The sequence below is a fragment of the Oncorhynchus tshawytscha genome, linkage group LG17, assembly GCF_018296145.1.
Source record: "Oncorhynchus tshawytscha isolate Ot180627B linkage group LG17, Otsh_v2.0, whole genome shotgun sequence".
NCBI lineage: Eukaryota > Metazoa > Chordata > Actinopteri > Salmoniformes > Salmonidae > Oncorhynchus > Oncorhynchus tshawytscha.
The window spans coordinates 1,865,001-1,892,724 of record NC_056445.1 but is presented as its reverse complement, the minus strand read 5'-3'; the positions used below and the strand labels follow the sequence as shown (position 1 = coordinate 1,892,724).

Below are 27,724 nucleotides of genomic sequence, written 5' to 3'. Positions count from 1 at the left end.
AGAGAGAAAGAGAGAGAGAGAGACACCTTTCCTTAAGGGAGGCCTCTGGTGAGCTGGGGTTAGAGAGGGTCTCTGACCTCACTTCCTGCGTGGGGTGGCCAGTATCAAAGCTTCTCTGGTCACTATGGAGACTGTAAAGGACAAAAGCGCCACTATCATGTACTAAATCTTTGTATCTTAATTGAGACCAAGGTCTCTTTTGCTAGGGAGCCCAGCGTCATACAATTACAAAATTACAAATACTAACAAAAAACTGTCATGAAAAACTATTCCATTCCTCAATGAACACTCTGAACTGCCCAAAAGGCACCAACACATTCATTACATCTATAGATGTGATCTACATCTATAGTCTCTGTGTGTCTGTGTCCTACCTGCGATGATTGTGGTTATGTCTCTCTGTCTGGCTGTCTATACTGAGCAGACGAGGGAAAAGACCAGAGCGACGTTTCACTGGAGACTTAACATTAGTTGCCTGAGAGAGAGAGGAGTAGGGAAGAAGTAGGGAAAAGAGAGCAAGATGGGTGAGAAGTTGTAACAGCATTTTATCAACTATAAGACTCACTGTCCCCCTGTCCTCGCCTTTTTAACCACCTATCATCCCCACTCCCACCTACTCTCTCCCACCTCCTGACCTCTGCCTTCACTTCTAATCACCCCCCCCTCTCACATCAGAGCTGCTGTGGGGCAGAACCCCTCCACTCAGACTGGTGGACAGGCCACCTCCTCCACCCTTTGCCATCATCTCCATGGAGACACTCCTTCCTCGCATCGCCCTCTGAGAGGGAGGAAGAGAGAGAAAGAGAGAGAAAATGTATTCTTGTTCACTCATTAATTAATGCCTTTTTGAGTTAAAATATGTGGAGGTAGGAGAGAGGGAAACATGAAAAGAGAGAGATAGTTGTGTGTGTGTGTGTGTGTCTGACCTTGATGGACTCCAGCAGTCCTCCGTGGCCATGTCCATTCTCCGCCCGCTCCTCCTCGGGGCCGATGCCCACTCCCAGCATGCGCTGAGTGTGTCTGTGCAGCTCGTCATGTAGACCATCGAGCAGGGCCGCCCGCGTTCGCTCCTACACACACGCAAGTAATATAAACCACATAAAATGCACTTAAATATGTTATACATTTGACCTGAGTTCAAATCTTGACCTTGTGGTCTATGACTTGAGAGACCATTCAAGACCACATAAACACGGTTTTGGCTTGGGTCTGAGCTTGTCCTCCTAGGTTTAGATGGGTCTGAGACTCCCTCTGTAGTACGCAATGTGCTTACCATACAATATAATCATTAAAATAACTTATTTATTACCCACCTCCAGCCTGGCGAATCTGTCACTCTTGTAGCAGGCATTCTCTGCATTGATCAACTTAGTGAGAAGATACTCTCTGAACTCTGGACCCTGGAGGGAGAGAGAGGGCGAGAGAAGAAAAACAGACAAATGCAACAAAAGGTCTCAAACCCCAGAGCAATTATTCATGAATAGGTAAAAGCTGAAATCTATTTGTATTCTCTCGGAATAGACCATGTTTCCTAAATCTCTTCAGGCTGCTCTCACCTTTTTAAACACTGCAGGACTGGGGAGGGGCGGGCCAAATGAAGGTACACCCTCTCGGGCCGTGACTGACACCTGTCAATCATAACCATAATGACCAGAGTTGTCATCATGTGCGTGTGTATGTTAGGTTAGAGAAAGGGTAGACAACTTGATTCAGCCATGGGCTGATTTTTATCGGAGCAGATGGTCAGGGGGCCAGAACATAATTATAATAAATTGTACAATGCAAATTGACCAAAACTAAGCCCAAAAATAAATTGTATTTGAAAATAACAATAATTTCATACAATCATGTCTCTTCTTGTATTCATGGGAATACTAGGGAACAGATTTCCAAAATTAAACAAATGTTTTGTTGAATTCCTGGTGATTTTACAAAATGACCCCCCCCCAAATCTACGTTATTATATATTTTTTTACAGAAACATATTTTGGGGGCCCAAAAATATTACTTGCGGTGTTGCCGACCCCTGGGTTAGAGTGTGTGTGTTTGTTCAGTACCTTGTAGGTGGTTTGTTGGGTACAGGGGTTGTCCACCTGCACCAGTATGAAGGCGTGGAGGAAGTTTGAGGCGATCATGTCTGCTACGAAGGGTGTGGCCTCTTCCTGGAACACCACTCCTACGATGTCATTTCCTATGTGTCGCTTCCTCTGCAGCTGTGGGGGCGGGGTTACTCTCATCAATTTCTATTTCATCAAAAGTTACGAACCAATGTTTTGGTAGCAAGCTACTACCTTTGTCAGGGTTTCTTTCAAATACTTATTTCGAAGTATGACATGTGGGGGTTAGCTAGGAACTCCTACTCTCTCAGAAGTACCTATTAAAAGTGTCTGTTGGAGACAGGTGACCCTCACTTCCATAAAAGGAGCCACTCTCCCGCCCTCTGGTTATTCTCGCTTCTCTTTGTCACAGAGTGTCACTCACTACTCTAGCTCTCCTAATATTGACTGGATACCCGTTGCCTGCTTAATCTTCTCACATGCAAACCTTGAAGGATTTTGCTTGCCAAGCGTAGGTCTTCAGACCCTGTCGAGAGACCCCCCTGCACACTCAATGTCATCAAGACACATAGAGTTTCCTTGTAGGCCTATTTGGAGGGGAAACTTTTATTAAAGAATGTGAAACAATATAGTCTGTTGGCTGATTTTCATTAAGTCCTGTAGCTGTTTTTATATGGCCTAAAGTAAATGTGTTCACATGGGCAGAATATTATCTATAGGCTGTATACCTGAATTTTGATCAGTTATGAAAATAAAACAGTTAATTTTGGAAAAAATGATTTTGATAAAAGAGACAAAAATATTATCTTTGTCACATGACCATATAAATCAAAACATCGTGATTTTAGAGAGACAGTGAAAAAAATAATCTATGCTTAAGGGGACTACAGTCAATCTGTTACTGGGCTCTCACCATCATCATTAGGCTATTCACATAATTAAAATGAATTCAAGTCACATGCACAATGCACGGGAGAAAAAAAGTGTTCTGATTGTATAACATTTTAAAATCCAATTGCTTGGAAAACACAACTCTCCAGTTGGCACGGATGGAGAGAGGATGTTCTCAGCTTTCTGTAGGTCTACTTTTTATTTCTCAACTCAAATGTTGAGCTTAATATCAACTATTTTACAGAGAAGATAATGCGCATTGGTCATTACGAGTGCATAGGACGATTAGGGCGGTAGGCTACATTTAACATTTTTTTTAATATTAAATGTTCTGTTAGATTAAAACAATTCCATATGTTAGCATAAGAGAGAAAAAGTTAATGTGCTGGTGCTACCAACTGAAAAACGAAATTGTTAGTCTGGAGCCTGCTACAAGGGGAATGTCCTCTGTATGGACACGTTTTAATATTGTAGTGGACAAAGATGAGAAGAACGTTGATTCGGCCAAATGCAGGCTACTATGCAACTCGCTATTCAGGTAGGATGCAATTTTGGGACTTTTATTTAGTTATTTGTTAAATATGTTTAAATTACTTGTTTTATAATTATTATTATTGTATATAATTTTTGTTGGTTAAATTAAGTTTGATCTGTCTTTTTAATTGGGCTCCATATTTAGATTAAGATCGGTTATAAGGAGGGGAGACTGGGGATGGTTGTAACATGGGATAGTTGTAACACTCAATATTTCTAATCAGGAACAAGCTAGAATCATGTGACTCACTGTTCACATGCTCAATTTAATCCTCAACCCTCATGTGAAGAAGTAAGACCCTGTGATAGGCTTTGATAGATTTTGAGGTAAGAAAGAAAATGTTTTGACCAAATTTTTGTGAAGGCATCATCTGCTTTGTAGTTAGATTCACTAAACATGTGAGGTTTATGACCAGTGTGTATACACTGAATAATTTTTTTTAAGAACACCTGCTCTTTCCATGACATAGACTGACCAGGTGGAGCCAGGTGAAATCTATGACCCTTTATTGATGTACCTTGTTAAATCCAATCAGTGTAGATGAAGGGGAGGAGACAGGTTCAATAAGGATTTTTAAGCTTTTAGACAATTGAGACATGGATTATGTATGTGAGACATTCAGAGGGTAAATGGGCAAAACAAAGTATTTAAGTGCCTTTGAACGGGGTATGGTAGTAGGTGCCAGCCGGTTTGTGTCAAGAACTGCAATGTTGCTGGGTTTTTCACACTCAATAGTTTCCTGTGTGTATCAAGAATGGTCCACCACCCAAAGGACATCCAGTACGTACTACCATTTAATTCATTACCCCCAAGCCATAAGACTCCTGAACAGGTAACCAAATGGTTACCCTGACTATTTGCATTGTGTACCCCCCCCAACCCCTCTTTTACGCTGCTGCTACTCTCTGTTTATCTTATATGCATAGTCACTTTAACAATACATTCATGTACATACTACCTAAATTGGCCCGACCAACCAGTACTCCCGCACATTGGCTAACCGGGCTATCTGCATTGTGTCCCACCACCCGCCAACCCTTCTTTTTACGCTTCTGCTACTCTCTGTTCATCATATATGCATAGTCACTTTAACGATACCTACATGCACATACTACCTCAATAAGCCTGACTAACAGGTGTCTGTATATAGCCTTGCTACTCTTTTTCAAATGTCTTTTTACTGTTGTTTTATTACTTTACTTTTGTCCTCAAAAGTGACTGCACCTGTCACACCCTGATCTGTTTCACCTGTCTTTGTGCTTGACTGTGTCGCCCATTTTCCTCATTATCCCCAGTGTATTTATACCTGTGTTCTCTGTATGTCTGTTGCGCCTGTGCCTGCTTTCCGAGTCTGTTTTGCTAGTCCTCCCGGTTCTGACCCATTCTGCCTGCCCTGACACTGAGCCCTCCTGCCTGACCATTCAGCCTGCCCTGACCTCGAGCCTGCCTGCCCCCACTGTACCTTTCAGACTATGACCTGTTAATGAACTTCTGCCTGTCCCCGACCTGCCCATTGCCTGCCCCTTGTATTTCAATAAATATCAGAGACTCAAACCATCTGCATCTGGGTCTCACCCTGCGTCTTTATAACACCTCAGCAATTTATAACTATTTTTGATATTAAATTGAGATTTGAACCTCCGACAGTTGAATTTGAAATGAGGAAGAATGCTTTAGGACTACCAGAATTACTGCTATAATCAAACAATATAATGCTTATCTTTATAACAAATATTCTGATAGAAAATGAACTAATTAGCCTCCTCCTGTACTCCTATATCTGTATAGCAGATGTAATAGCTTATCTGACATATCTATCTCTGTCTCTGGGCTAAGTCATAGCTTCTCTTCATTTATATTCATTTTTAAAATATTAATATCATAAAAAACAATAGGTTTTGCATATGCTACACATCGAAACACAAGGAATAGTGTTTTTGTAATTAGTTGTAGGCTGTTTTTAAGGACACAAATGTGGCTCGTTTGGCGAACATCCCTCGTTTATTGATGGCGCTGGCTGTGTGGGCGGACGCCCTAATGGATTACACACCCAGTGCATATTGATGACCAGTAAATGTCTCAAATGTCCAATACATTTAAATCTACTTGGTCACTAGTACGGAAACCTTGCTGTGCAGGTCAGTCACATTTCAGTCTCCAATTTTAAAATTGAAAAAATAAATGCAGACAATTGACACAGACTTTCCATATTGGTGCTGATCACTAGTAGCCTAATAACACTCCTCCAAACTATGGTTGAGAAACATCATGTTTGAGACCCTCGAGGGAATTGGCCCGAGTAAGCCGCTATGCAGAATATCTAATCCAGTTACTCCCAAAGGGCTGTCTACTATTACGAGGGGATACAAGCTTCAGTTCGCTATGAAATCACCCATTTTCTACTGGGTTCAACTTTCAATAGCCAACGGTGACTTAACTAAAGTCTCCACCATGCAGCAGAAGTGTGACATCCGCAAGTTGGTGCATTTTTGGTGTGTTTTTGTCGTGGAGATGGTACCTTCCTACACTCTGTTTTCCATGGTCCTATGCTCCTTGCAGGATATTTTGGCTGGAGAGAAGGTTCATCTTTGTTAAGGTCATTTTTCCACTTTCTCGGCCTACCGAGGCACCGACAGTGGCCGTCCGAATACCCATACTGGGCTCCCCTGATTTAAATAAAAGTACCAAAAAATTATAATACTTGTTTCGATGTATCACATGTAGGGAATTGACCAACTTCTGTATCATAAAACATGCTCTCTGAAGCCAGGGTATTCCCAACATTAGCAACCCTCAGATGTTCCGTAACTAAGAAGTACTTACAGAGAAGGTGTAGAGACACATTGAGTACTATTTAAACAATTTCACATACTATAAAACTGTTAGTATAGCATGTGGGATTTTGAAAATACTATTCTAAATGTGTCATCGAATGTGCGATTACATTGACTTCCGCCATTCGTTCATTTTGGTACAGAGCATCAATTAATCTGATTGCTGTCAAAGTTCAGAAAAGACAAGTGAATTCTACTTGATAAAACACAGAAACGAGTATGCAGTTTTCTAGTATGGGTATTCGGGCACGGCCAGTGATAGTTTATCCATAACTGTAGTCTCTAAGGGGGCCACGTCGTTTACACCCAGACTCTAAGCTTTTAGCTCATTCTGGGACATGTCTATTGTGCTTAAAATCCTTTCACAGCAGCTAATAACCACTGGAAAGTGTGAAGACATAATAGTCCTCCTTCTTTCGCTTTACTACTGCCCTTAGCGTCCCTAAGCGTGTGGGTGGACTGTGCTCTACCAGTCACTGTTCATGCCCACAGTATATACAGGGGTTTTTCAGGTTTAATTACCTAACCCCATTTTTGGGCTGGGTCAACCTTTTCCCCTTGTCGCACCTTGGAGCCTATGGCTTTTCCTCTGTCGCCTTACCCAGAAACTGAAGGCGGATTTTCCTAATTCGGTGGAGACCCGCGAGACCTCAAGAGTTAACCAATCCTGTGAATGGGTTTGGTAACTGAAAGAGAATTTAAGGTTATGTAACCCCGGTTTGCTCATAATAGGAGCGCGATGTAGCACTGCATTCATAGCAAGATAAGCATGCTTGAGAATAACCAAAGGGCGGGAGAGTGGATCCTTTTATGGAAGTGATGGTCTCTCCTCTTTTGCCAGAATTAATTCACACCCCTTGACCTTTTCCACATTTTGTTGTGTTACAAAGTGGGATTAAAAGTGATTTAATTGTCATTTGTTTGTCAACAATCTACTCAAAATACTCTGTAATGTCAAAGAGGAAAACAATTCTAACATTTGAAATTAGTTGATTCAGCTATCTCAGTCACACCCCTTAAAATTAGTGGATTAAATCAAATCAAATTGTATTGGTCACATACACCTGTTTAGCAGATGTCATTACGGGTGTAGCGAAATGCTTGTAAAGTCAGCTATCTCAGCCACACCTATTGCTGACAGGTGTATAAAATTGAGCACTCAGCCATGCAATCTCCATAGACAAACATTAGCAGTAGAATGACCTTACTGAGGACCTCAGTGACTTTCAACGTGGTACAGTCATAAGATGCCACCTTTCCAACAAGTCAGTTCGTCAAATGTCTGCCCTGCTAGAGATGGTCAACTGTAAGTGCTGTTATTATGAAGTGGAATCGTCTAGGAGCAACAACAGTTCAGCTGCAAAGTGGTAGACCACACAAGCTCACAGAACGGGACCGCCGAGTGCTGAAGCGCGTAACGCGTAAAAATCATCTGTCTTCCATTGCAACACTCACTACCGAGGTCCAAACTGCCTCTGAAAGCAATGTCAGCATAATAACTGTTTGTCAGGAATCAAATCAAATCAAATCAAATTTTATTTGTCACATACACATGGTTAGCAGATGTTAATGCGAGTGTAGCGAAATGCTTGTGCTTCTAGTTCCGACAATGCAGTAATAACGAGCAAGTAATCTAACTAACAATTCCAAAAAAACTACTGTCTTATACACAGTGTAAGGGGATAAAGAATATGTACATAAGGATATATGAATGAGTGATGGTACAGAGCAGCATAGGCAAGATACAGTAGATGATATCGAGTACAGTATATACATATGAGATAAGTATGTAAACCAAGTGGCATAGTTAAAGTGGCTAGTGATACATGTATTACATAAGGATGCAGTCGATGATATAGAGTACAGTATCAACGTATGCATATGAGATGAACAATGTAGGGTAAGTAACATTATATAAGGTAGCATTGTTTAAAGTGGCTAGTGATATATTTACATAATTTCCCATCAATTCCCATGATTAAAGTGGCTGGAGTAGAGTCAGTGTCATTGACAGTGTGTTGGCAGTAGCCACTCAATGTTAGTGGTGGCTGTTTAACAGTCTGATGGCCTTGAGATAGAAGCTGTTTTTCAGTCTCTCGGTCCCAGCTTTGATGCACCTGTACTGACCTCGCCTTCTGGATGACAGCGGGGTGAACAGGCAGTGGCTCGGGTGGTTGATGTCCTTGATGATCTTTATGGCCTTCCTGTAGCATCGGGTGGTGTAGGTGTCCTGGAGGGCAGGTAGTTTGCCCCGGTGATGCGTTGTGCAGACCTCACTACCCTCTGGAGAGCCTTACGGTTGAGGGCGGTGTGATACAGCCCGCCAGGATGCTCTCGATTGTGCATCTGTAGAAGTTTGTGAGTGCTTTTGGTGACAAGCCGAATTTCTTCAGCCTCCTGAGGTTGAAGAGGCGCTGCTGCGCCTTCCTCACGATGCTGTCTGTGTGAGTGGACCAATTCAGTTTGTCTGTGATGTGTATGCCGAGGAACTTAAAACTTGCTACCCTCTCCACTACTGTTCCATCGATGTGGATGGGGGTGTTCCATCTGCTGTGAAGTCCAAATCATCTCCTTAGTTTTGTTGACGTTGATGAAATGAGCTTCATGAAATGGGTTTCCATGGCCGAGCAGCCACGCACGAGCCTAAGATCACCATGTGCAATGCCAAACATCGGCTGGAGTGGTGTAAAACTTGCCGCCATTGTACTCTGGAGCAGTGGAAACGTTCTCTGGAGTGATGAATCCCATTTCACCATCTGGTAGTCCGACGGACGAATCTGGGTTTGGTGGATGCCAGGAATACGCTACCTGCCCTAATGCATAGTGCCAACTGTAACGTTTGGTGTATGATCTGGTGCTGTTTTTCATGGTTCGGGCTAGGCCCCTTAGTTCCAGTTAAGGGAAATCTTAATGCTACAGCATACAATTACATTCTAGATGATTATGTGCTTCCAACTTTGTAGCAACAGTTTGGGGAAGACCGTTTGCTGTTTCAGCATGACAATGCTCCCGTGAGGTCCATACAGAAATTATTTGTTGAGATCGGTGTGGAAAAACTTGGCTGGCATGCACAGAGCCCTCACCTCAACCTCAACACCTTTGGGATAAATTGGAATGGCGAATGCGAGCCAGGGGTAATCACCCAACATCAGTCCCCGACCTCACTAATGCTTGTGGCTGAATGGAAGCAAGTCCCCACAGCATTGTTCCAACATCTAGTGGAAAGCCTTCCCAGAAAAGTGGAGACTGTTATAGCAGCAAAGAGAGGATCAACTCCATATTAATACCCATGATTTTGGAATGAGATGTTCGACGAGCAGGGGTCCACATACTCTTGGCCATGCAGTGTATCTTGATTAGATAAGTATTCAACCCCCTGAGTCAATACATGTTAGAATCACAGATGGCAGTGATTACAGCTGGGAGTCTTTCAGCGTAAGTCTCTAAGAGCTTTGCACACCTTGATTGTACAATATATTTCAAAATTCTTCAAGCTCTGTTAAGTTGGTTGTTGATCATTACTTTGCCATTTTCAAGTCTTTATTTGTATTATTATTATTGAATGACAAAACATACAATTTACTTACAGTGAAGCTGCTCAACATTTACATGACATTCATTCATCTAACAGACTCCAATCCAGAGCGACCCACAGAAGCATTGAAGCATTGAAATTCACTGCTTGGCTGAAGGACCTTACAGATAATTGTATGTGTGGGGTACAGAGATGAGGTAGTCATTCAAAAATCATGTTCAATAATCCTGAACTTATTTAGGCTTGTCATAACAAAAGGGTTGAATACTTATTTACTCAAGACATTTCAGCTTTAAATTTGTATTAAATATCAAAAAAATATCAAAAAACATCTTTCCACTGACATTATGGGGTATTGTGTGTAGGCCAGTGACACAAAATGTGGAAAAAGTCAAGGGGTGTCAATACTTTCTGAATGCACTGTTGGTACTTAAAAAATGACTAGCTGGAGCTCGCTGGTTACTTAATGCTGATTTGATTGGATCTGCCCACTATAACTGGTTGTCCAGTTAGAACATGAGGCCTGTGAGGGTGACATTTTATTGTCTGAAGAGATACGCCTTAAATTGTAAACAGCATCTCCTCTCACTCCATCTTGGTTTGTGCAGGTGACTGTGACCTCCTCCTCTGACCAATTGGCAGTACGCCCAGAACATTGCTCTGGGAACCAAAAGGAGTATCTCAGTTTCAAGGTCCCAGCTTTGCGAGAAGAAGCCTCGTGAGATGCCAGTCAGTCACGTACAGGAACCAACGTTAATGATGAATAATGAATAATGTAAATCATGCTAAAATGACTTGGTTGTGTAGTAGTATAAGAAGACTGAAAGAGAACGCCCTCTTCAGAGTTTTCATCAAGCTTGGATGGATGAATGATAATTATCACTGGCTGTGATAATAAAGATTGATTCATTTACTTTGTGTTTGAGTTCTTAGTGGTGAATTTCCACAACAGGCCGATATCTGTATACTTGGTTGTCAGCACACGCGGACGCACACAGAGTTACACACACGGACAAATCTGCTTCCATTAAATGTATTTCATTTGTTGTTCTAAAAGGGAAAGAATATATACACTCATGAGGACTCATCCATACAATAATAAAACACAAGCATAATTATTCATAATGAGAAGCCTACATGCAATGGATAGAGAGAGGTGTAAACATATGGAATAAACATGCTAATGAAGGAATAAACTAAGCTAACATATGGACTTGTTTAAAGATGGTCATACCAAGCATCATTTAGCTATTTGATTTAAAAATTGACGAAACATTGAATTTGGCCTTACTGATATTAGTCCATAGAAACGCATTGAATAACAGATTCATACATGGAAAAACAGACAGTCCAAAAATAAATCAAAAGGACGTTTGTTTTAAAGTCTTAGATCTGAGAGATCAGGAGATTAGAAACTTTTTTTTATGGATATAAAAAAATGTGGGGCACTAAACTACTTCCCAATACACTGAGTGTACAAAACAGTATGAACGCCTGCTCTTTCCATGACAGACTGACCAGGCAAAAGCTATGTATACTGCTATGTATATTATATACTGTTTTCTTGGGAACTGGCCCAGATCCCCGTGATTTGCTTGAAGAGGAGGTAGAGAAAAGGGGTCCGGAGGTCATGCTGCCTTCTGAGAATTTGTAGGCAATCAAATAAACCCCCACTTACTTCCATTCTTCTAGCAAACATGCCATCTTTGGCGAATAAATAAATGGCTTACGAGGACGATTAAACTACCAACGGGACATTCAAAACTGTAATATCTTACGCTCCACGGAGTTGAGCTGTACGACAACACTATCAACATAAATTCGTGGCCCAAAGTTTTGAGAATGACACAAATATTAATTTCCACAAAGTTTGCTGCTTCAGTGTCTTTAGATACTTTTGTCTGATGTTACTATGGAATACTGAAGTATAATTACAAGCATTTCATAAGTGTCAAAGGCTTTTACTGACAATTACATGAAGTTGATGCAAAGACTCAATATTTGCAGTGTTGAGCCTTCTTTTCAAGACCGCTGCAATCCACCCTCGCATGCTGCCAATTAACTTCTGGGCCACATCCTGACTGATGGCAGCCCATTCTTGCATAATCAATGCTTGGAGTTTGTCATCATTTGTGGGTTTTTGTTTGTCCACCCACCTCTTGAGGATTGGCCACAAGTTCTCAATGGGATTAAGTTCTGGGGAGTTTCCTGGCCATGGACCCAAAATATTGATGTTTTGTTCCCCGAGCGACTTAGTTATCACTTTTTCCTTAAGGCAAGGTGCTCCATCATGCTGGAAAAGACAGTGTTCGTCACCAAACTGTTCCTGGATGGTTGGGAGAAGTTGCTCCCGGAGGATGTGTTGGTACCATTCTTTATTCATGGCTGTGGTCTTAGGCAAAATTGTGAGTGAGCCCACTCCCTTGGCTGAGAAGCAACCCCACACATGAATGGTCTCAGGATGCTTTACTGTTGGCATGACACAGGACTGATGGTAGCGCTCACCTTGTCTTCTCCGGACAAGATTTTCAATTGGAAAGGGGATTCATCAAAGAAAATGACTTTACCCCAGTCCTCAGCAGTCTAAATCCCTGTACCTTTTGCAGAATATCAGTCTGTCCCTGAGGTTTTTCCTGGAGAGAAGTGACTTCTTTGCTGCCCTTCTTGACACCAGGCTTTCCTACAAAAGTCTTCGGCTCACTGTGTATGCAGATGCACTCACACCTGCCTTATGCCATATCCTGAAATAGCTCTGTACTGGTGCTGCACCGATCCCGCAGCTGAATCAACTTTAGAAGACGGTCCAGACGCTTGCTGGATTTGCTGGACTTTCTTGGGCGCCCTGAAGCCTTCTTCACAACAATTGAACCGCTCTCCTAGTTCTTGATGATCCAATTAATGGTTGATTTAGATGCAATCTTACTGGCAGCAATATCCTTGCCTGTGAACCCCTTTTTGTGCAAAGCAATGATTTACTTGCAGATAACCATGATTGAAAGAGGAAGAACAATGACTCCAAGCACCACCCTCTTTTTGAAGCTTCCAATCTGTTATTCGAACTCAATCAGCATGACAGAGTGATCTCCAGCCTTGTCCTCGTCAACACTCACACCTGTGTTAAAGAGATAATCACTGACATGATGTCAGCTGGTCCTTTTGTGGCAGGGCTGAAATGTAGTGGAAATGTTTTTTGGGGATTCAGGTCATTTGCATGGCAAAGAGGGACTTTGTAATTAACTGCATTTCATCTGATCACTCTTCATAACATTCTGGAGTATAAGCAAATTGCCGTCATTCAAACTGAGGCAGCAGACTTTGTGAAAATTAATATTTGTGTCATTCTCAAAACTTTTGGCCATGACTGTACAGCTGGCTGGTTATACGCTGCACCGGCAGGATAGACCAGCGGTGTCTGGTAAGACAAGGGGCGCTGGACTATGTATTTTTGTTAACAACAGCTCGTGCACGATATCTAAGGAGGTGTCGAGCTATTGCTCGCCTGAGGTAGAGTATCTCATGATAAACCGTAGATCACACTATCTACCAAGAGAGTTTTCATCTGTGTTTTTCGTAGCTGTTTTACATACCACCACAGTCAGAGGCTGGCACTAAGACAGCATTGAATGAGCTGTATTCCGCCATAAGCAAAGTAGAAAACGCTCACCCAGAGGTGGCGTTCCTAGAAGCCGGGGACTTTAATGCAGGGACATTTCTATCAGCATGTTAAATGTACAACCAGAGGGGGGAAAAACTCGGGACCACCTCAACTGCACACACAGAGACACATGCATACCCTCCATTTTGCAAATCTGACCATAATTCTATCCTCCTGCTTACAAGTAAACATTTAAGCAGGAAGCACTAGTGACTAGATCAATACGAAAGTGTTCAGATGAAGCTAAGATGATGCTAAGCTACAGGACTGTTTCACTAGCACAGACTAGAATATGTTCCGGGATTCCTCCGACGGCATTGAGGAGTACCGCACATCAGTCATTGGCTTCACCAATAAGTGCATCGATGATGCTGTCCGCACAGTGACTGTACGTACATACTCCAACCAGAAGACATGGATTACAGGCAACATCCGCATTGAGCTAAAGGCTTGAGCTGCCGCTTCCAAGGAGAGGGACTCGAACCCAGAAGCTTATAAGAAACCCCGCTATACCCTCCGGCGAACCATCAAACAGGCAATAACGTCAATACAGGACTGAGATTGAATCGTACTACACCGGCTCTGATGCTCGTCAGATGTGTCAGGGCTTGCAAACCATTACAGACTACAAAGGGAAGCACAGCCAAGAGTTGCCAGTGACACGAGACAACCAGACGAGCTAAACTATTTCAATGCTCGCTTCGAGGCAAATAACACTGAAATATGCATGAGAGCACGAGTTCTTCCGGAAGACTGTGTGATCACTCTCGCCGCAGTCGATGTGAGTAAGACCTTTAAACAAGTCAACATTCACAAGGCCAGACGGATTACCAGGACGTGTACTGCGAGCATGCGCTGACCAACTGACAAGTGTCCCTGTCCAAGTCTGTAATACCAACATGTTTTAAGCAGACCACCATGGTGCCTGTGCCCAAGAACACTAAGGTAACCTGCCTAAATTGCTACCGACTCGTAGCACTCATGTCTGTAGCCATGAAGTGCTTTGAAAGGCTGGTCATGGCTCACTTCAACACCATCATCCCAGAAACATTAGACCCACTCCAATTTGCATACCGCCCCAACAGATCCACAGATGATGCAATCTCTACTGCACTCCACACTTCCCTTTCCCACCTGGACAAAAGGAACACCTATGTGAGAATGCTATTCATTGACTACAGCTCAGCGTTCCACACCATAGTGCCCTCAAAGCTCATCAATAAGCTAAGGATCCTGGGACTAAACACCTCCCTCTGCAACTGGATCCTGGACATCCTGACAGGCTGCCCCCAGGTGGTAAGGGTAGGTAACAACACATCCGCCACTTTGATCCTCAACACAGGGGCCCCTCAGGGGTGCGTGCTCAGTCCCCTCCTGTACTCCTTGTTCACTCATGACTGCAACACTATCATTAAGTTTGCCGATGACACAACAGTGGTAGGCCTGATCACCGACAACAACGACACAGCATATAGTGAGGAGGTCAGAGACCTTTCTTTGTGGTGCCAGGACAACAACCTCTCCCTCAACGTGATCAAGACAAAGGAGATGATTGTGGACTACAGGAAAAAGAGGACCAAGCACGCCCCCCATTCTCATCAACAGGGCTGCGGTGGAGCAGGTTGAGAGCTTCAAGTTCCTTGGTGTCCACATCACCAGCAAACTAACATGGTCCAAGCACACCAAGACAGTCATGAAGAGGGCACGAGCATCCTGACTTGTTGCATCACTGCCTGGTATGGCAACTGCTCGGCCTCTGACCTCAAGCGGTATTGGAGTGCCAAGTCTAGGTCCAAGAGGCTTCTAAACAGCTTCTATCCCCAAGCCTTAAGATTCCTGAACACCCAATCAAATGGATACCCAGACTATTTGCATTGCCTCCCTTCCCCCTCTTTTACACCTCTGCTGTTATCATATATGCATAGTCACTTTAATAACTCTACCTAAATGTACATATTACCTCAACTAACCGTTGCCCCTGCACATTGACTCTGTACTGGTACCCCCCATATATAGTCTCGCTATTGTTATTTTACTGCTGCTCTTTAAAAACGTGTTACTTCTATTTATTATTCTTATCCATATTTTTTAAAACTTCATTGTTGAATAGGGGCTCGTAAGTAAGCATTTCACTGTAAGGTCTACACTTGTTGTATTCGGCACATGTGACTAATACAATTTGATTTGATGTCACTTAGTAGTAAGAATTGCAACGCTGCTGGGTTTTTCATGCTGATGTGTGTATCACGAATTGTCCACCACCCAAAGGACATTAAGTCAACTTGACACCACTGTGTGAAGCACTTGAGTCTAGAGTTGGGCGGTATACTGTCCTTCTCTCATCCCGGGATTTACAGTATTACCGTCTTAGAACACAAGGGGGCACCAAAAAAGCCCACAAAAAATCCCGTTGGGCGTCTATTACCAGAATGCTGAAATTAGCACAAATTGAGAGATTCAATGGAAGCTGCTAGGTAAATATTCTAAAGAGCGCAAAGACAGGCTCATAAAGTTATTCATATATCCAGTTGAAGTTTACATACACCTTAGCATACATTTAAACATACATTTAAACTCAGTTTTCACAATCCCTGACATTTAATCCAAGTAAAAATTCCCTGTTTTAGGTCAGTTAGGCTCACCACTTTATTTTAAGAATGTGAAATGTCAGAATAATAGGAGAGAGAATGATTTATTTCAGCTTTTATTTCTTTCATCACATTCCCAGTGGGTCAGAAGTTTACATACACTCAATTAGTATTTGGTAGAATTGCCTTTAAATTGTTTAACTTGGGTCAAATGTTTCGGGTAGCCTTCCACAAGCTTTGAATTTTGGCCCATTCCTCCTGACAAAGCTGGTGTAACTGAGTCAGGTTTTTAGGCTTCCTTGCTCGCACACGCTTTTTCAGTTCTGCCCACACATTTTCTGAAGGATTGAGGTCAGGGCTTTGTGATGGCCACTCCAATACATTGACTTTGTTGTCCTTAAACCATTTTGCCACAACTTGGAAGTATGTTTGGGGTCATTGTCTATTTGGAAGACCCATTTGGAACCAAGCTTTCACTTCCTGACTGATGTCTTGAGATGTTGCTTCAATATATCCACGTACTTTTCCTGCTTGATGAAGCCATCTATTTTGCGAAGTGCACCAGTCCCTCCTTCAGCAAAGCACCCTCACAACATGATGCTGCCACCCCCGTGCTTCACGGTTGGGATGGCGTTCTATTTTTGTTTCATCAGACCAGAGGACATTTCTCCAAAAAGTACGATCTTTGTCCCCATGTGCAGTTGCAAACCGTAGTCTGGCTTTTTTATGGCGGTTTTGGAGCAGTGGCTTCTTCCTTGCTGAGTGGCCGTTCAGGTTATGTCGATATAGGACTCATTTGACTGTGGATATAGATACGTTTGTACCTGTTTCCTCCAACATTTTCACAAGGTACTTTGCTGTTGTTCTGGGATTGATTTGCACTTTTCGCACCAAAGTATGTTCATCTCTAGGAGACAGAACGCGTCTCCCTCCTGAGCGGTATGATGGCTGCGTGGTCCCATGGTGTTTATACTAGCATACTTTTGCTTGTACAGATGAACATGGTACCGTCAGGCATTTGGAAATTGCTCCCAAGGATTAACCAGACTTATGGAGGTCTACAATTTTTTTCTGAGGTCTTGGCTGATTTATTTTGATTTTCCCATGATGTCAAGCAAAGAGGCACTGAGTTTGAAGGTAGGCCTTGAAATACATCCACAGGTACACCTCCAATTGACTCAATTGATGTCAATTACCCTATCAGAAGCGTCTAAAGCCATGACATCATTTTCTGGAATTTTCCAAGCTGTTTAAAGGCACAGTCAACTTAGTGTTTGTAAACTTCTGACCCACTGCAATTGTGATACAATAAATTATTAGTGAAATAATCTGACTTTAAACAATTGTTGGAAAAATTACTTGTGTCATGCACAAAGTAGATGTCCTAACCGACTTGCCAAAACTATAATTTGTTAACAAGAAATGTGTGGAGTGGTTGAAAAATGAGTTTTAATGTCTCCAACCTAAGTGAATGTTAACTTCCAACTTCAATTGTAGGTAGGAGCCACACAAATGTCATTGTGCAAATAAACAACATTTTGACGCATTTTTGTTCAGGATAAACAGTACTGTCTCTGGAGCATGCTGTGTCTATGTAGAGTCTGGATTTCCTAGAGCAACTGGCTGCCTGCTCTGCTCAGAGAAGATGGGGGAGGAGCAGGCCGAGAACTGAGAAGAGAAAAAATGCAAGGAAATAAAAAGATAGCTGTGGCAGCTGTACAGGTAACTCATCCAAAGGGCTTTGACTTCTCAAACACAGCTAACACAATATGAGGCCCTGTCACCTTATCAATTCAGCCACTTAGTAACTAGCAAGTTAAACTTAGGGATCACGTTAATGCAGAACTCTTTGCTTTTCACACAGATAAAAGATATAAAACACATAAGAAATAACTTGCTGTGTTTTATAAACACACAACTAAATGCTTCTTATTGTGATTTCTGCTTGGCATTAGATTCATTTTGGGCTTCAGCTGCACTTCTTCACTCATGTCAATTTACAAACGGGCCATTTATGAGCAGACAGCGCTCTGACTGATGTGTAGCTACTTTTCCCTTGTACTTTTCTTGGTGTAGCCAGCCAGTAAAATGCTATATTAACTTCATGCAAAACATTAGGAAATGTAGCTGACCACATTATTTCTATGATAAATAGAAACATGATGGCCATTCATCATTTTTGCAAAAAAATACCTTGCTTTTTCTTTGTACGCTCATTTACTTGTGTGGCTGCCAGCCAAATAGTGTTGCACTTGCAACTCAATATTAGGAAGGTGTTCTTAATGTTTTGTATGCTTAGTGTACACTCCCATAATAAAATAAAAAACTGGTACCGGGCTACCTTCAGACGAGATTCTCATCTTTCCATTGAGTGGTTCCATATTAGACTGTTGGTCAAACCGTTCAGAAGCTACAGAGGTTTTGATGAGAAGACCGATTTCCAGGGTGTCTCATGTTCTGACAAACACCACTCTAGCTCTGTCACCTTTCACCACAGATGTGGAAGGCCACCATTGGCGGACGTGGTAAATTGAGATGCAGCATGATTATGAATAGTTCTGAATGAATCGTGAGTGAGAAAGTTACAGATGCACAAACTTCGCTCAAACGCTTAGACCTGACAACTAGGCCTAGTCCTCCCCAAGACAGGCATTGCACAACACAATATACACAATTTCCAACACTGACATGTCAATGTACACACAACATTTCAGTTATGAACAACATGCGAAAGTCAGCAACACAACTATTTGCTGCTCTTGCCATGGCAAAACATGCACTAACTAGAGGTGAGGGGAGGTGGAGTCCTGCAGCATATCCAAGTGCCCTGATTGGTTGAAGGAACAGGGGTGTTAAGGGTGATTGGCAGGGCTGCCTATCAGGTTGAAAGGGCCTGCCTTTTCTACAGAGAGAGTAGGTGGTTCTAGCGAACCCCCCACATGTAATACATCTCAATCATATTATCAGAGAACCGGGGTTATGAAAGTAACCATACGTTTTCAGAAAGGTGTGTGCCGTTACGTGTAGGATTTTAGGTGTGTGTGTGTACCTGTTGCCTGTCTCCCTCTGTGTAGGGCAGCTTGGTAGAGATATGGAACATGATCTCCTGTTCTCTGTAGTCTGTGTAGACCGACTGTGAGCCTGTCTGACCATGACACACATCCAGACCACCACGGAACCTACAGGGACAGGGAGAGAACGAACAGGGGGTTAGGATTAGAGCCTGTGTTATTCTTAACTTCTTAACTTCTCTTAACTACTTTACCTCTCACCGTCAACTCCCATTCTCTCTTTCTTTCTCTTTCTTCCTCCCTCTACCACTTATTCTCCCTCACTCCCTCTTCTAATTATCTCTCTCTCTCTCTGTCTTTACCCCCCTGTCTCTCTCTGTGTCTCTCTCTCTTTCTCTCACTCTCTGTGTCTCTCTTCACCCCCCCCTCTCAATTCAGTTTCAATTCTAGGGCTTTATTGGAATGGGAAACATATGTTAGCAATACCAAAGCAAGTGAAGTAGATAATAAACAAAAGTGAAATAAACAATAAAAATGAACAGTAAACATTACACTCAGAGAAGTTCCAAAAGAATAAAGACATAAGAAATGTCATATTATGTCTATATACAGTGTTGTACTTAAAAATTGCACTGTTTGTTAGGGCCTGTAAGTAAGTATTTCACTGTAAGGTGAAATACCTGTTGTATTCGGCGCACGTGACAAATACACTTTGATTTGTAATGCTGTGTAAATAACTAAAGTACAAAAGGGAAAATAAATAAACACCACATAATGGTGTTTGTTCTTCACTGGTTGCCTTTTTCTTGTGGCAATAGGTCACAAATCTTGCTGCTGTGATGGCACACTGTGCTATTTCACCTAGTAGATATGGGAGTTTATCAAAAGTGGGTTTGTTTTTGAATTCTTTGTGGATCTGTGTAATCTGAGGGAAATATGTGTCTCTAATATTGTTATACATTTTGGAGGAGGTTAGGAAGTGCAGCTCAGTTTACACCTCATTTTGTGGGCAGTGTGCACATAGCCTGTCTTCTCTTGAGAGCCAGGTCTGCCTACGATGACATTTCCTTAACTTTGGGTCAGTCACAGTGGTCAGGTATTATGCTGTTTAGGGCCAAATAGCATTCTAGGTTGCGTTGTTTTTTTTTGTTAATTCTTTCCAATGTGTCAAGTAATTATCTTTTTGTTTTCTCATGATTTGGGTGGGTCTAATTGTGTTGCTGTCCTGGGTCTCTGTGGGGTCTGTTTGTGTTTGTGAACAGTGCCCCAGGACCAGCTTGCTTAGGGGACTCTTCTTCGGGTTCATCTCTCTATAGGTGATGGCTACTCCCCCCCCCCTCTCTCTCTTTACCCCGCCCAGTCCCTCTCTCTCTCTGTCTGTCCCTATCTCTCTTTACCCCCCTCTCTCTCTTTACCCCGCCCAGTCCCTCTCTCTCTCTGTCTGTCTTTACTCCGCCCACTCCCTCTCTCTCTCTGTCTGTCCCTATCTCTCTTTACCCCCCCCTCTTACCCTTTAAAGTCCTGTAGGTCTACAGTCTCTCCCAGTAAACTGAGGAACTCAGTGAAGGCTGGTGTCTCCTCACTGTTTCTAAACAACTCTTCCTCCGAAACCTGACAGACAGATATTGAGAAAGAGAGAATAGTGTTAGATGTATTTTTTTGGTTTGTTATTAAAACCTAAACAGGATAGCTAAACTCCAGCACACACACAGAGTAAAACTCACCTGTCCAAACCTCTGGTAAATGACCCCAAACTTGAAGGTGGTGTTCACCTCATGTTCATCATAGCTCACTATAAGTTGGGAGGCCTGGTAAATATGCAGAGTAATCACTTAGAGCAGTGTTGTTGGTCATGGTGTGATATACTGCATGTATTTCCGTGAGCTTACCTTGGGATACAGAACTGGAGTGAATCTGAGACCAACAGCATCCTCACACAGCAGCTGAACACACAACAAGTTATGAACACACCGAAACACACAACATTTAGTTAGGAAGATATGTACATACACTGTACATAGCTAGATCTTATCTCAATGAACCAAGATAATTCAACAATATTCATAGTTTGCCAAATCCTCCAGAAATATGGTGGTCCCCTGTGGTTTCTGTAGTAACTATGTAGTGGTTTGGTTACCTTGGCTAGTTGAGGGACACTAGGCAGCTCAGGAAGTTCTGCTAGAGAGATCCTATCATACATTGTTTTCATCCTAGACCTGAGAGAGAGAGAGAGAGAGAGAGAGACAGAGAGAGAGAGAGATGCATTGTATGGCAACTGCTCGGCCTCCGTCCGCAAGGCGCTACAGAGGGTAGTGCGTACGGCCCAGTACATCACTGGGGCCAAGCTCCCTGCCATCCAGGACCTCTATACCGGCGCTGTCAGAGGAATTCCCTAAAAATTGCCAAAGACTCCAGCCACCTTAGTAATAGACTGTTCTCTCTGCTACCGCACGGCAAGTGGTACTGGAGACAAAAGGCTTAACAGCTTCTAGCCCAAGCCATAAGACTGCTGAACAGCTAATACAATGCTCACCCAGACTTTTTTTTAACGCTGCTGCTACTCGTTGTTTATTATCTATGTGTAGTCACTTTACCCCTGCCTACATGTACATATTACCTCAATTACCTCGACTAACCTGTACATTGACTCAGTACCGGTACATAACATTTGAAACTTTAGTTTATTTAGTAAATATTTTTCTTAATTAACTCTTATTTTTCTTAAAACTGCATTGTTGGTTAGGGCTTGTAAGTAAGCATTTCACTGCAAGGTCTACTACACCTGTTGTGCATGTGACAAATACATTATGATTTGAAATTGTGCAAGTTTTTCTTACTCATGTTAAGTGTGAGCTGTCACAAACGGAGTGTAATGATCCGTTGTGTTAAGGTGTGTTCAGGTGTGTTAAGGTGTGTTGTTTTACTTACCTGAGGATGACATGCAGATACTCCTGACTCTTCACTTCCTCATGTTTCACAGACAGAATGAGGTTGCCATGACAACTGGCCGTGCAGTAAAAATTCAGGTGGTCCTATCACATAGAGAGGGAATAGGACAACATTTATAGGGGACAGACAGACGAGCACAAAAAAATATAGGACAACGTGAACAGTACGTAACACTAAAAGAATAGGACAGTGTAAGTGTTTATACTCTACAGAGTTAGAGAGAACGGTCAGAATGTGATGCATTAACAGAAAGTATAAGACCCATAGGGCTCTGGTCAAAAATAGTCACTATAGTCCCTTCAGAGACTATTCATACCCCTAGACTTTTTAAAATGGATTAAATTTACATTTTTTTTGTCACTGGCCTATCCACAGTACCCTATAACACCGATGTGGAATTATGTTTTTCATAATAGTCTTGAGTCAATAAGTATTCAATGTTTTTTGTTATGGCAAGCCTACATAAATTCAGGAGTACAAATGTGCTGAACAAGTCAGATAATTAGTTGCATGGACTCACTCCGTGTGCCATAATAGTGTTTAATAACATGATTTTAAATGACTGTCTCATCTCTGTACCCCAAACATTTATTTATTTATTTCACCTTTATTTAACCAGGTAGGCAAGTTGAGAACAAGTTCTCATTTACAATTGCAACCTGGCCAAGATAAAGCAAAGCAGTTCGACACATACAACACAGAGTTACACATGGAGTAAAACAAACATACAGTCAATAATACAGTAGAAAAATAGGTCTATATACGATGTGAGCAAATGAGGTGAGATAAGGGAGGTAAAGGGAAAAAAAGGCCATGGTGGCAAAGTAAATACAATATAGCAAGTAAAACACTGGAATGGTAGAAAGGCAGTGGAAGAATGTGCAAAGTAGAAATAGAAATAATGGGGTGCAAAGGAGCAAAATATATAAATAGGGAAGAGGTAGTTGTTTGGGATAAATTATACATGGGCTATGGTGCAGTAATCTGTGAGCTGCTCTGACAGCTGGTGCTTAAAACTAGTGAGGGAGATAAGTGTTTCCAGTTTCAGAGATTTTTTGTAGTTCGTTCCAGTCATTGTCAGCAGAGAACTGGAAGGAGAGGCGGCCAAAGGAAGAATTGGTTTTGGGGATGACCAGAGAGATATACCTCGATCGGTAGGATCGGTAGGATTGTCAGTTTTACGAGGGTATTGTTTGGCAGCATGAGTGAAGGATGCTTTGTTTGCGAAATAGGAAGCCAATTCTAGATTTAACTTTGGATTGGAGGTGTTTGATGTGAGTCTGGAAGGAGAGTTTACAGTCTAACCAGACACCTAGGTATTTGTAGCTGTCCACATATTCTAAGTCAGAACCATCCAGAGTAGTGATGCTGGACGGGCGGGCAGGTGCAGGCAGCGTTCGGATGAAGAGCATGCATTTAGTTTTACTTGTATTTAAGAGCAGTTGGAGGCCACGGAAGGAGAGTTGTATGGCATTGAAGCTCGTCTGGAGGGTTGCTAACACAGTGTCCAAAGAAGGGCCAGAAGAATACAGAATGGTGTCATCTGCATAGAGGTGGATCAGAGACTCACCAGCAGCAAGAGCGACATCATTGAATTATACAGAGAAGAGAGTCGGCCCGAGAATTGAACATTGTGGCACCCCCATAAAGACTGCCAGAGGCCCGGACAACAGGCCCTCCGATTTGACACACTGAACTCTATCAGAGAAGTAGTTGGTGAACCAGGCGAGGCAATCATTTGAGAAACCAAGACTATCGAGTCTGCCGATGAGGATGTGGTGATTGACAAAGTCAATGGCCAGGTCAATGAATACGGCTGCACAGTATTGTTTCTTATCGATGGCGGTTATGATATCGTTTAGGACCTTGAGCGTGGCTGAGGTGCACCCATGACCAACCAGATTGCATAGCGGAGAAGGTGCGGTGGGATTCGAAATGGTCGGTAATCTGTTTGTTGACTTGGCTTTCGAAGACCTTAGAAAAGCAGGGTAGGATAGAAATAGGTCTGCAGCAGTTTGGGTCAAGAGTGTCCCCCCCTTTCCAATCTTTGGGAATCTCAGACGACACGAAAAAGAGGTTAAACAGGCTAGTAATAGGGGTTGCAACAATTTCAGCAGATCTTTTTAGAAAGAAAGAGTCCAGATTGTCTAGCCCGGCTGATTTGTAGGGGTCCAAGGTCTTTCAGTCAAGCAGTGAATATCAAACACAGCTTCAACCACAAAGACCAGGGAGGTTTTCCAATGCCTCACAAAAAAGGGCACCTACTGGTAGATGGATAAAAATAAGAAAATGCAGACATTGAATATCCCTTTAAGCCTTTTGTAGTTATTAATTACACTTTGGATGGTGTATCAGTACATCTAGTCACTCCAAAGATACAGGCGTCCTTCCTAACTCAGTTGTCAGAAAGGAAGGAAACTGCTCAGGGATTTCACCACGAGGCCAATGGGGACTTTAAAACAGTTACAGAGTTTAATGGATGTGATAGAAGAAAACTGAGGTTGGATCAACACCATTGCAGTTACTCCACAATGATAACCTAATTGACAGAGTGAAAAGAAGGAAGCCTGTACAAAATAAAAAATTAATAAAAACATGCATCCTGTTTGCAACAAGGCACTAAAGTAATACTGCCAAAAAATGTGGCAAAGCAATGCACTTTTTGTCCTGAATACAAAGTGCTGTGCTTGGGGCAAATCTAGGTCAACACATTACTGAGTACCACTCTCCATACTTTCAGCATAGTGGTGGCTGCATGATGTTATGGGTATGCTTGTAATCGTTAAGGACCGTTGGAGTTTTTCTGGATTAAAAAAAAAACGGAATTGAGCTAAGCACAGTCAAAACCCTAGAGGAAAACCTGGTTCAGTCTGCTTTCCATCAAACTCTGGGAGATGAATTTACCTTTCGGGAGGACAGTAACCTAAAACACAAGGGAAAATCTACACTGGATTTGCTTATCAAGAAGAGAGTGAGTGGCCGAGTTAGAGCTTTGATTTAAATCTGCTTGAAAATCTATGGCAAGCCTTGAAAATGGTTGTCTAGCAATTATCAACAACCAATTTGACAGAGCTTGAAGAATTTTAAAAATAATTTGGCAACAACCAATTTGACAGAGCATGCAGAATGTTTAAAACAATAAAGGCCAAATGTTGCACAATCCAAGTGTGGAAAGCTCTTAGAGACTTACCCAGAAAAACTCACAGCTGTTATCGCTGCCAAAGGTAATTCTATTGACTCAGGGGGTTGAATAAATATCTAATCAAAATTCATCTACATATATATATATATATATATATATATATATATATTTCTTAACAAATGTTAGAATTTTTATTCCATTTTAACATGTGCAACCTTTTTTTTACCTAGGCAAGTCAGTTAAGAACAAATTCAGGGCAAATTGACAGATTTTTACCTCATTAGATCAGGGATTTGATCCAGCAACCTTTTAGTTACTGGCCCAACACTCTAACCACTAGGCTACCTGCCGCCAACATTACAGAGTTGGTTGTGTAGATCGTTGACAAAAAATGACAATTAAATACATTTTAATCCCACTTTGTAACACAACAAAATATTGAAAAAGTAAAGTGGTGTGAATACACTCTGAATGCATATTGGGAATATGGTGCATTTTGGGAGGCACATTAGGCAGCACAGTATTTCAATTATTGACAAGTTACATGTCAGAGAAAAAAGTGATGTGTTCCCATGGCACTGACCTTGCCCAGGAAGTGCTTCCTGTAGGCGCGTGCTGCGTCGTTACTCTCCAGCCGGTACCCATAACCCACTAGGGCAGCGTCCCCCTCTTCCCCTTCTCCTCCCCCTCCATCGTCCCCCCTGTCACACAGGCTGGGGTACCGAGAAGGAGGTGTGGGGACGAGGGCGTCAGGGTCCTCAATCCAGTATCCCCCAAACTCTGGCAGGATCACCTGGGGGTACGGCCCACCCCTCTCCAGCACCTGGGCAGAGACAAATAACAGAGTAAGAACCATCATTTGTGTGTGTGTGTGTGTGTGTGTGTGTGTGTGTGTGTGTGTGTGTGTGTGTGTGTGTGTGTGTGTGTGTGTGTGTGTGTGTGTGTGTGTGTGTGTGTGTGTGTGTGTGCATGTTATCAGTTTGCTGACGTACCTCCTCTATCCTGGGGTATGGGATGTAGTCATCCTGTAAGAGAGAGTGGAATCAGTTTCGGCTGTACATACAACACACACACACACAGTAGTCTGTACAAAGATTTGAAAAGCAGAGGACAAGATGAGCTCGACATAAAATAAATATGACCATGAGGTGTTTTTTGTCTTTCTCTTGTAACAATGTAGTATGAATAAATTAGTGCTTTATGTTTTTATACCACAAAGACAAGCAAACTCACATGCATTACTGTCTGAACTAAAAGCTCCAATAAACTTTACTTGACTTTTCAAATAATTGGTGAATGGGATAAGGACCTAAATGAATGAATGACAACAGAGAATATGAGTTTGTAAATAAAAAGGTATGAAAGTCATTCAGTCAATTTCCACTATATACAGTATATTCAGTGAAAGGATGGATATGAGGACAGACAGACAAACAGACAGACAGACAGGTAGGCAGGCTGTCCACACCTTCAGTCTCTGAGGACCAGCCACTGTTTTTTCTGCTACCTCTGGTACCTGCTTAGGGGAGTTAGGGGTTATACGTGCAATGTATGGGGTAGATGTTAGAGGTCAGGGGCAGAGGGTTGGGGGGTTGGGTAGGTCGGTATGGTGTGATTTGGAAGCAAGGGGTTAGGAGGTTTAGGGAAAGGATGTTGGATATTTATGAGGGTGAGATGTTTGGAGTTGTGATTTATGAGAATAAGGGTTGTCGGCGTTAGAAAGCACAAATAACAGAATATTACAAGCATAGTAGTAAGAGTGTAGAGTGAGTGGTTCTTAAAACCTTGTTGCTATATATAATGACTAACAATGCATTATGGGGAGTGTCAAAGGTCGTGAACCCCCTGATGACCTCATGGTAACCTTTGACCTATGACATTATTATCAGTTCTGTTGTCACCTGGAGGATTCTGGGTTATTAATCAGACAGACACAGACGGCAGGAGTTCCATGCTTACCTCCATCTTCTCCATCATGTCGAAGAAATGGGCAGACTGGAGAGAGAGAGAGAGAGAGAGAGAGAGAGAGAGAGAGGTGAGATTCTTTCTCACTCTTTTTAAAGTCATTTTTTGGGCCATTTCTCTGACATCGCTTCTTCTCACATCACTTCCTGGTCCTGAGTGAACTGCAGCAGAGAGGAAGAGGCAGAGCAAGAAGTTTTACTCAGTCCAAAATCTGTCCAAGTGAAAATATCTTGGCATACTGCCAAGTGGGGAGTTTTTTGTATGAGGATCAATGAGAGAGTGTTGAATTTAGTCAAGATAAAAATGTATTATTATTTTGATACATGAGGCTTATTTGATCGAGTAGAAGTTTGGTAATGCTTAGGTTGTTACGAGTGTACTGATATAAATGTGATGCAAGTGACATCCCGGCAACTTTGAGAAAAAACACTTTGTATCGGAGTTGTCCCTGTTGAAATTCGAGATGATCTATGCATATTCATGAGGCTAGCATAGCATCTCCTTCTTTATTTAATATGTCAATACCCCTCATAGAATATTCTAAAATGTATTAAAATAACGA

General features: G+C 42.2%; 2 protein-coding genes across 3 annotated transcripts in view; both read right to left on the bottom strand.

The window, feature by feature from the left end:
• Positions 1 to 27,724, bottom strand: part of LOC121838636 (NLR family CARD domain-containing protein 3-like) — a 733,752-nt gene that overhangs the window by 605,714 nt on the left and 100,314 nt on the right. The window lies entirely within an intron of this gene.
• Positions 1 to 27,724, bottom strand: part of LOC112217142 (rap1 GTPase-activating protein 2-like) — a 77,052-nt gene that overhangs the window by 1,670 nt on the left and 47,658 nt on the right. Inside the window, exons 4-20 of one of the 2 annotated variants that reach the window (XM_042300015.1) lie at positions 27,157 to 27,192; positions 26,666 to 26,716; positions 26,190 to 26,222; positions 25,781 to 26,020; positions 22,035 to 22,138; positions 21,244 to 21,322; positions 20,996 to 21,049; positions 20,831 to 20,914; positions 20,617 to 20,717; positions 19,145 to 19,274; positions 2,058 to 2,213; positions 1,557 to 1,628; positions 1,314 to 1,400; positions 927 to 1,070; positions 671 to 778; positions 375 to 475; positions 27 to 131 (exon numbers count right to left, since the gene is read on the bottom strand). In XM_042300015.1, coding sequence (XP_042155949.1) covers positions 27 to 131; positions 375 to 475; positions 671 to 778; positions 927 to 1,070; positions 1,314 to 1,400; positions 1,557 to 1,628; positions 2,058 to 2,213; positions 19,145 to 19,274; positions 20,617 to 20,717; positions 20,831 to 20,914; positions 20,996 to 21,049; positions 21,244 to 21,322; positions 22,035 to 22,138; positions 25,781 to 26,020; positions 26,190 to 26,222; positions 26,666 to 26,716; positions 27,157 to 27,192 — 1,685 coding nt within the window. The remainder of the gene's footprint in view (positions 1 to 26; positions 132 to 374; positions 476 to 670; positions 779 to 926; positions 1,071 to 1,313; positions 1,401 to 1,556; positions 1,629 to 2,057; positions 2,214 to 19,144; positions 19,275 to 20,616; positions 20,718 to 20,830; positions 20,915 to 20,995; positions 21,050 to 21,243; positions 21,323 to 22,034; positions 22,139 to 25,780; positions 26,021 to 26,189; positions 26,223 to 26,665; positions 26,717 to 27,156; positions 27,193 to 27,724) is intronic. The other variant, XM_042300016.1, reaches the window with a different exon arrangement.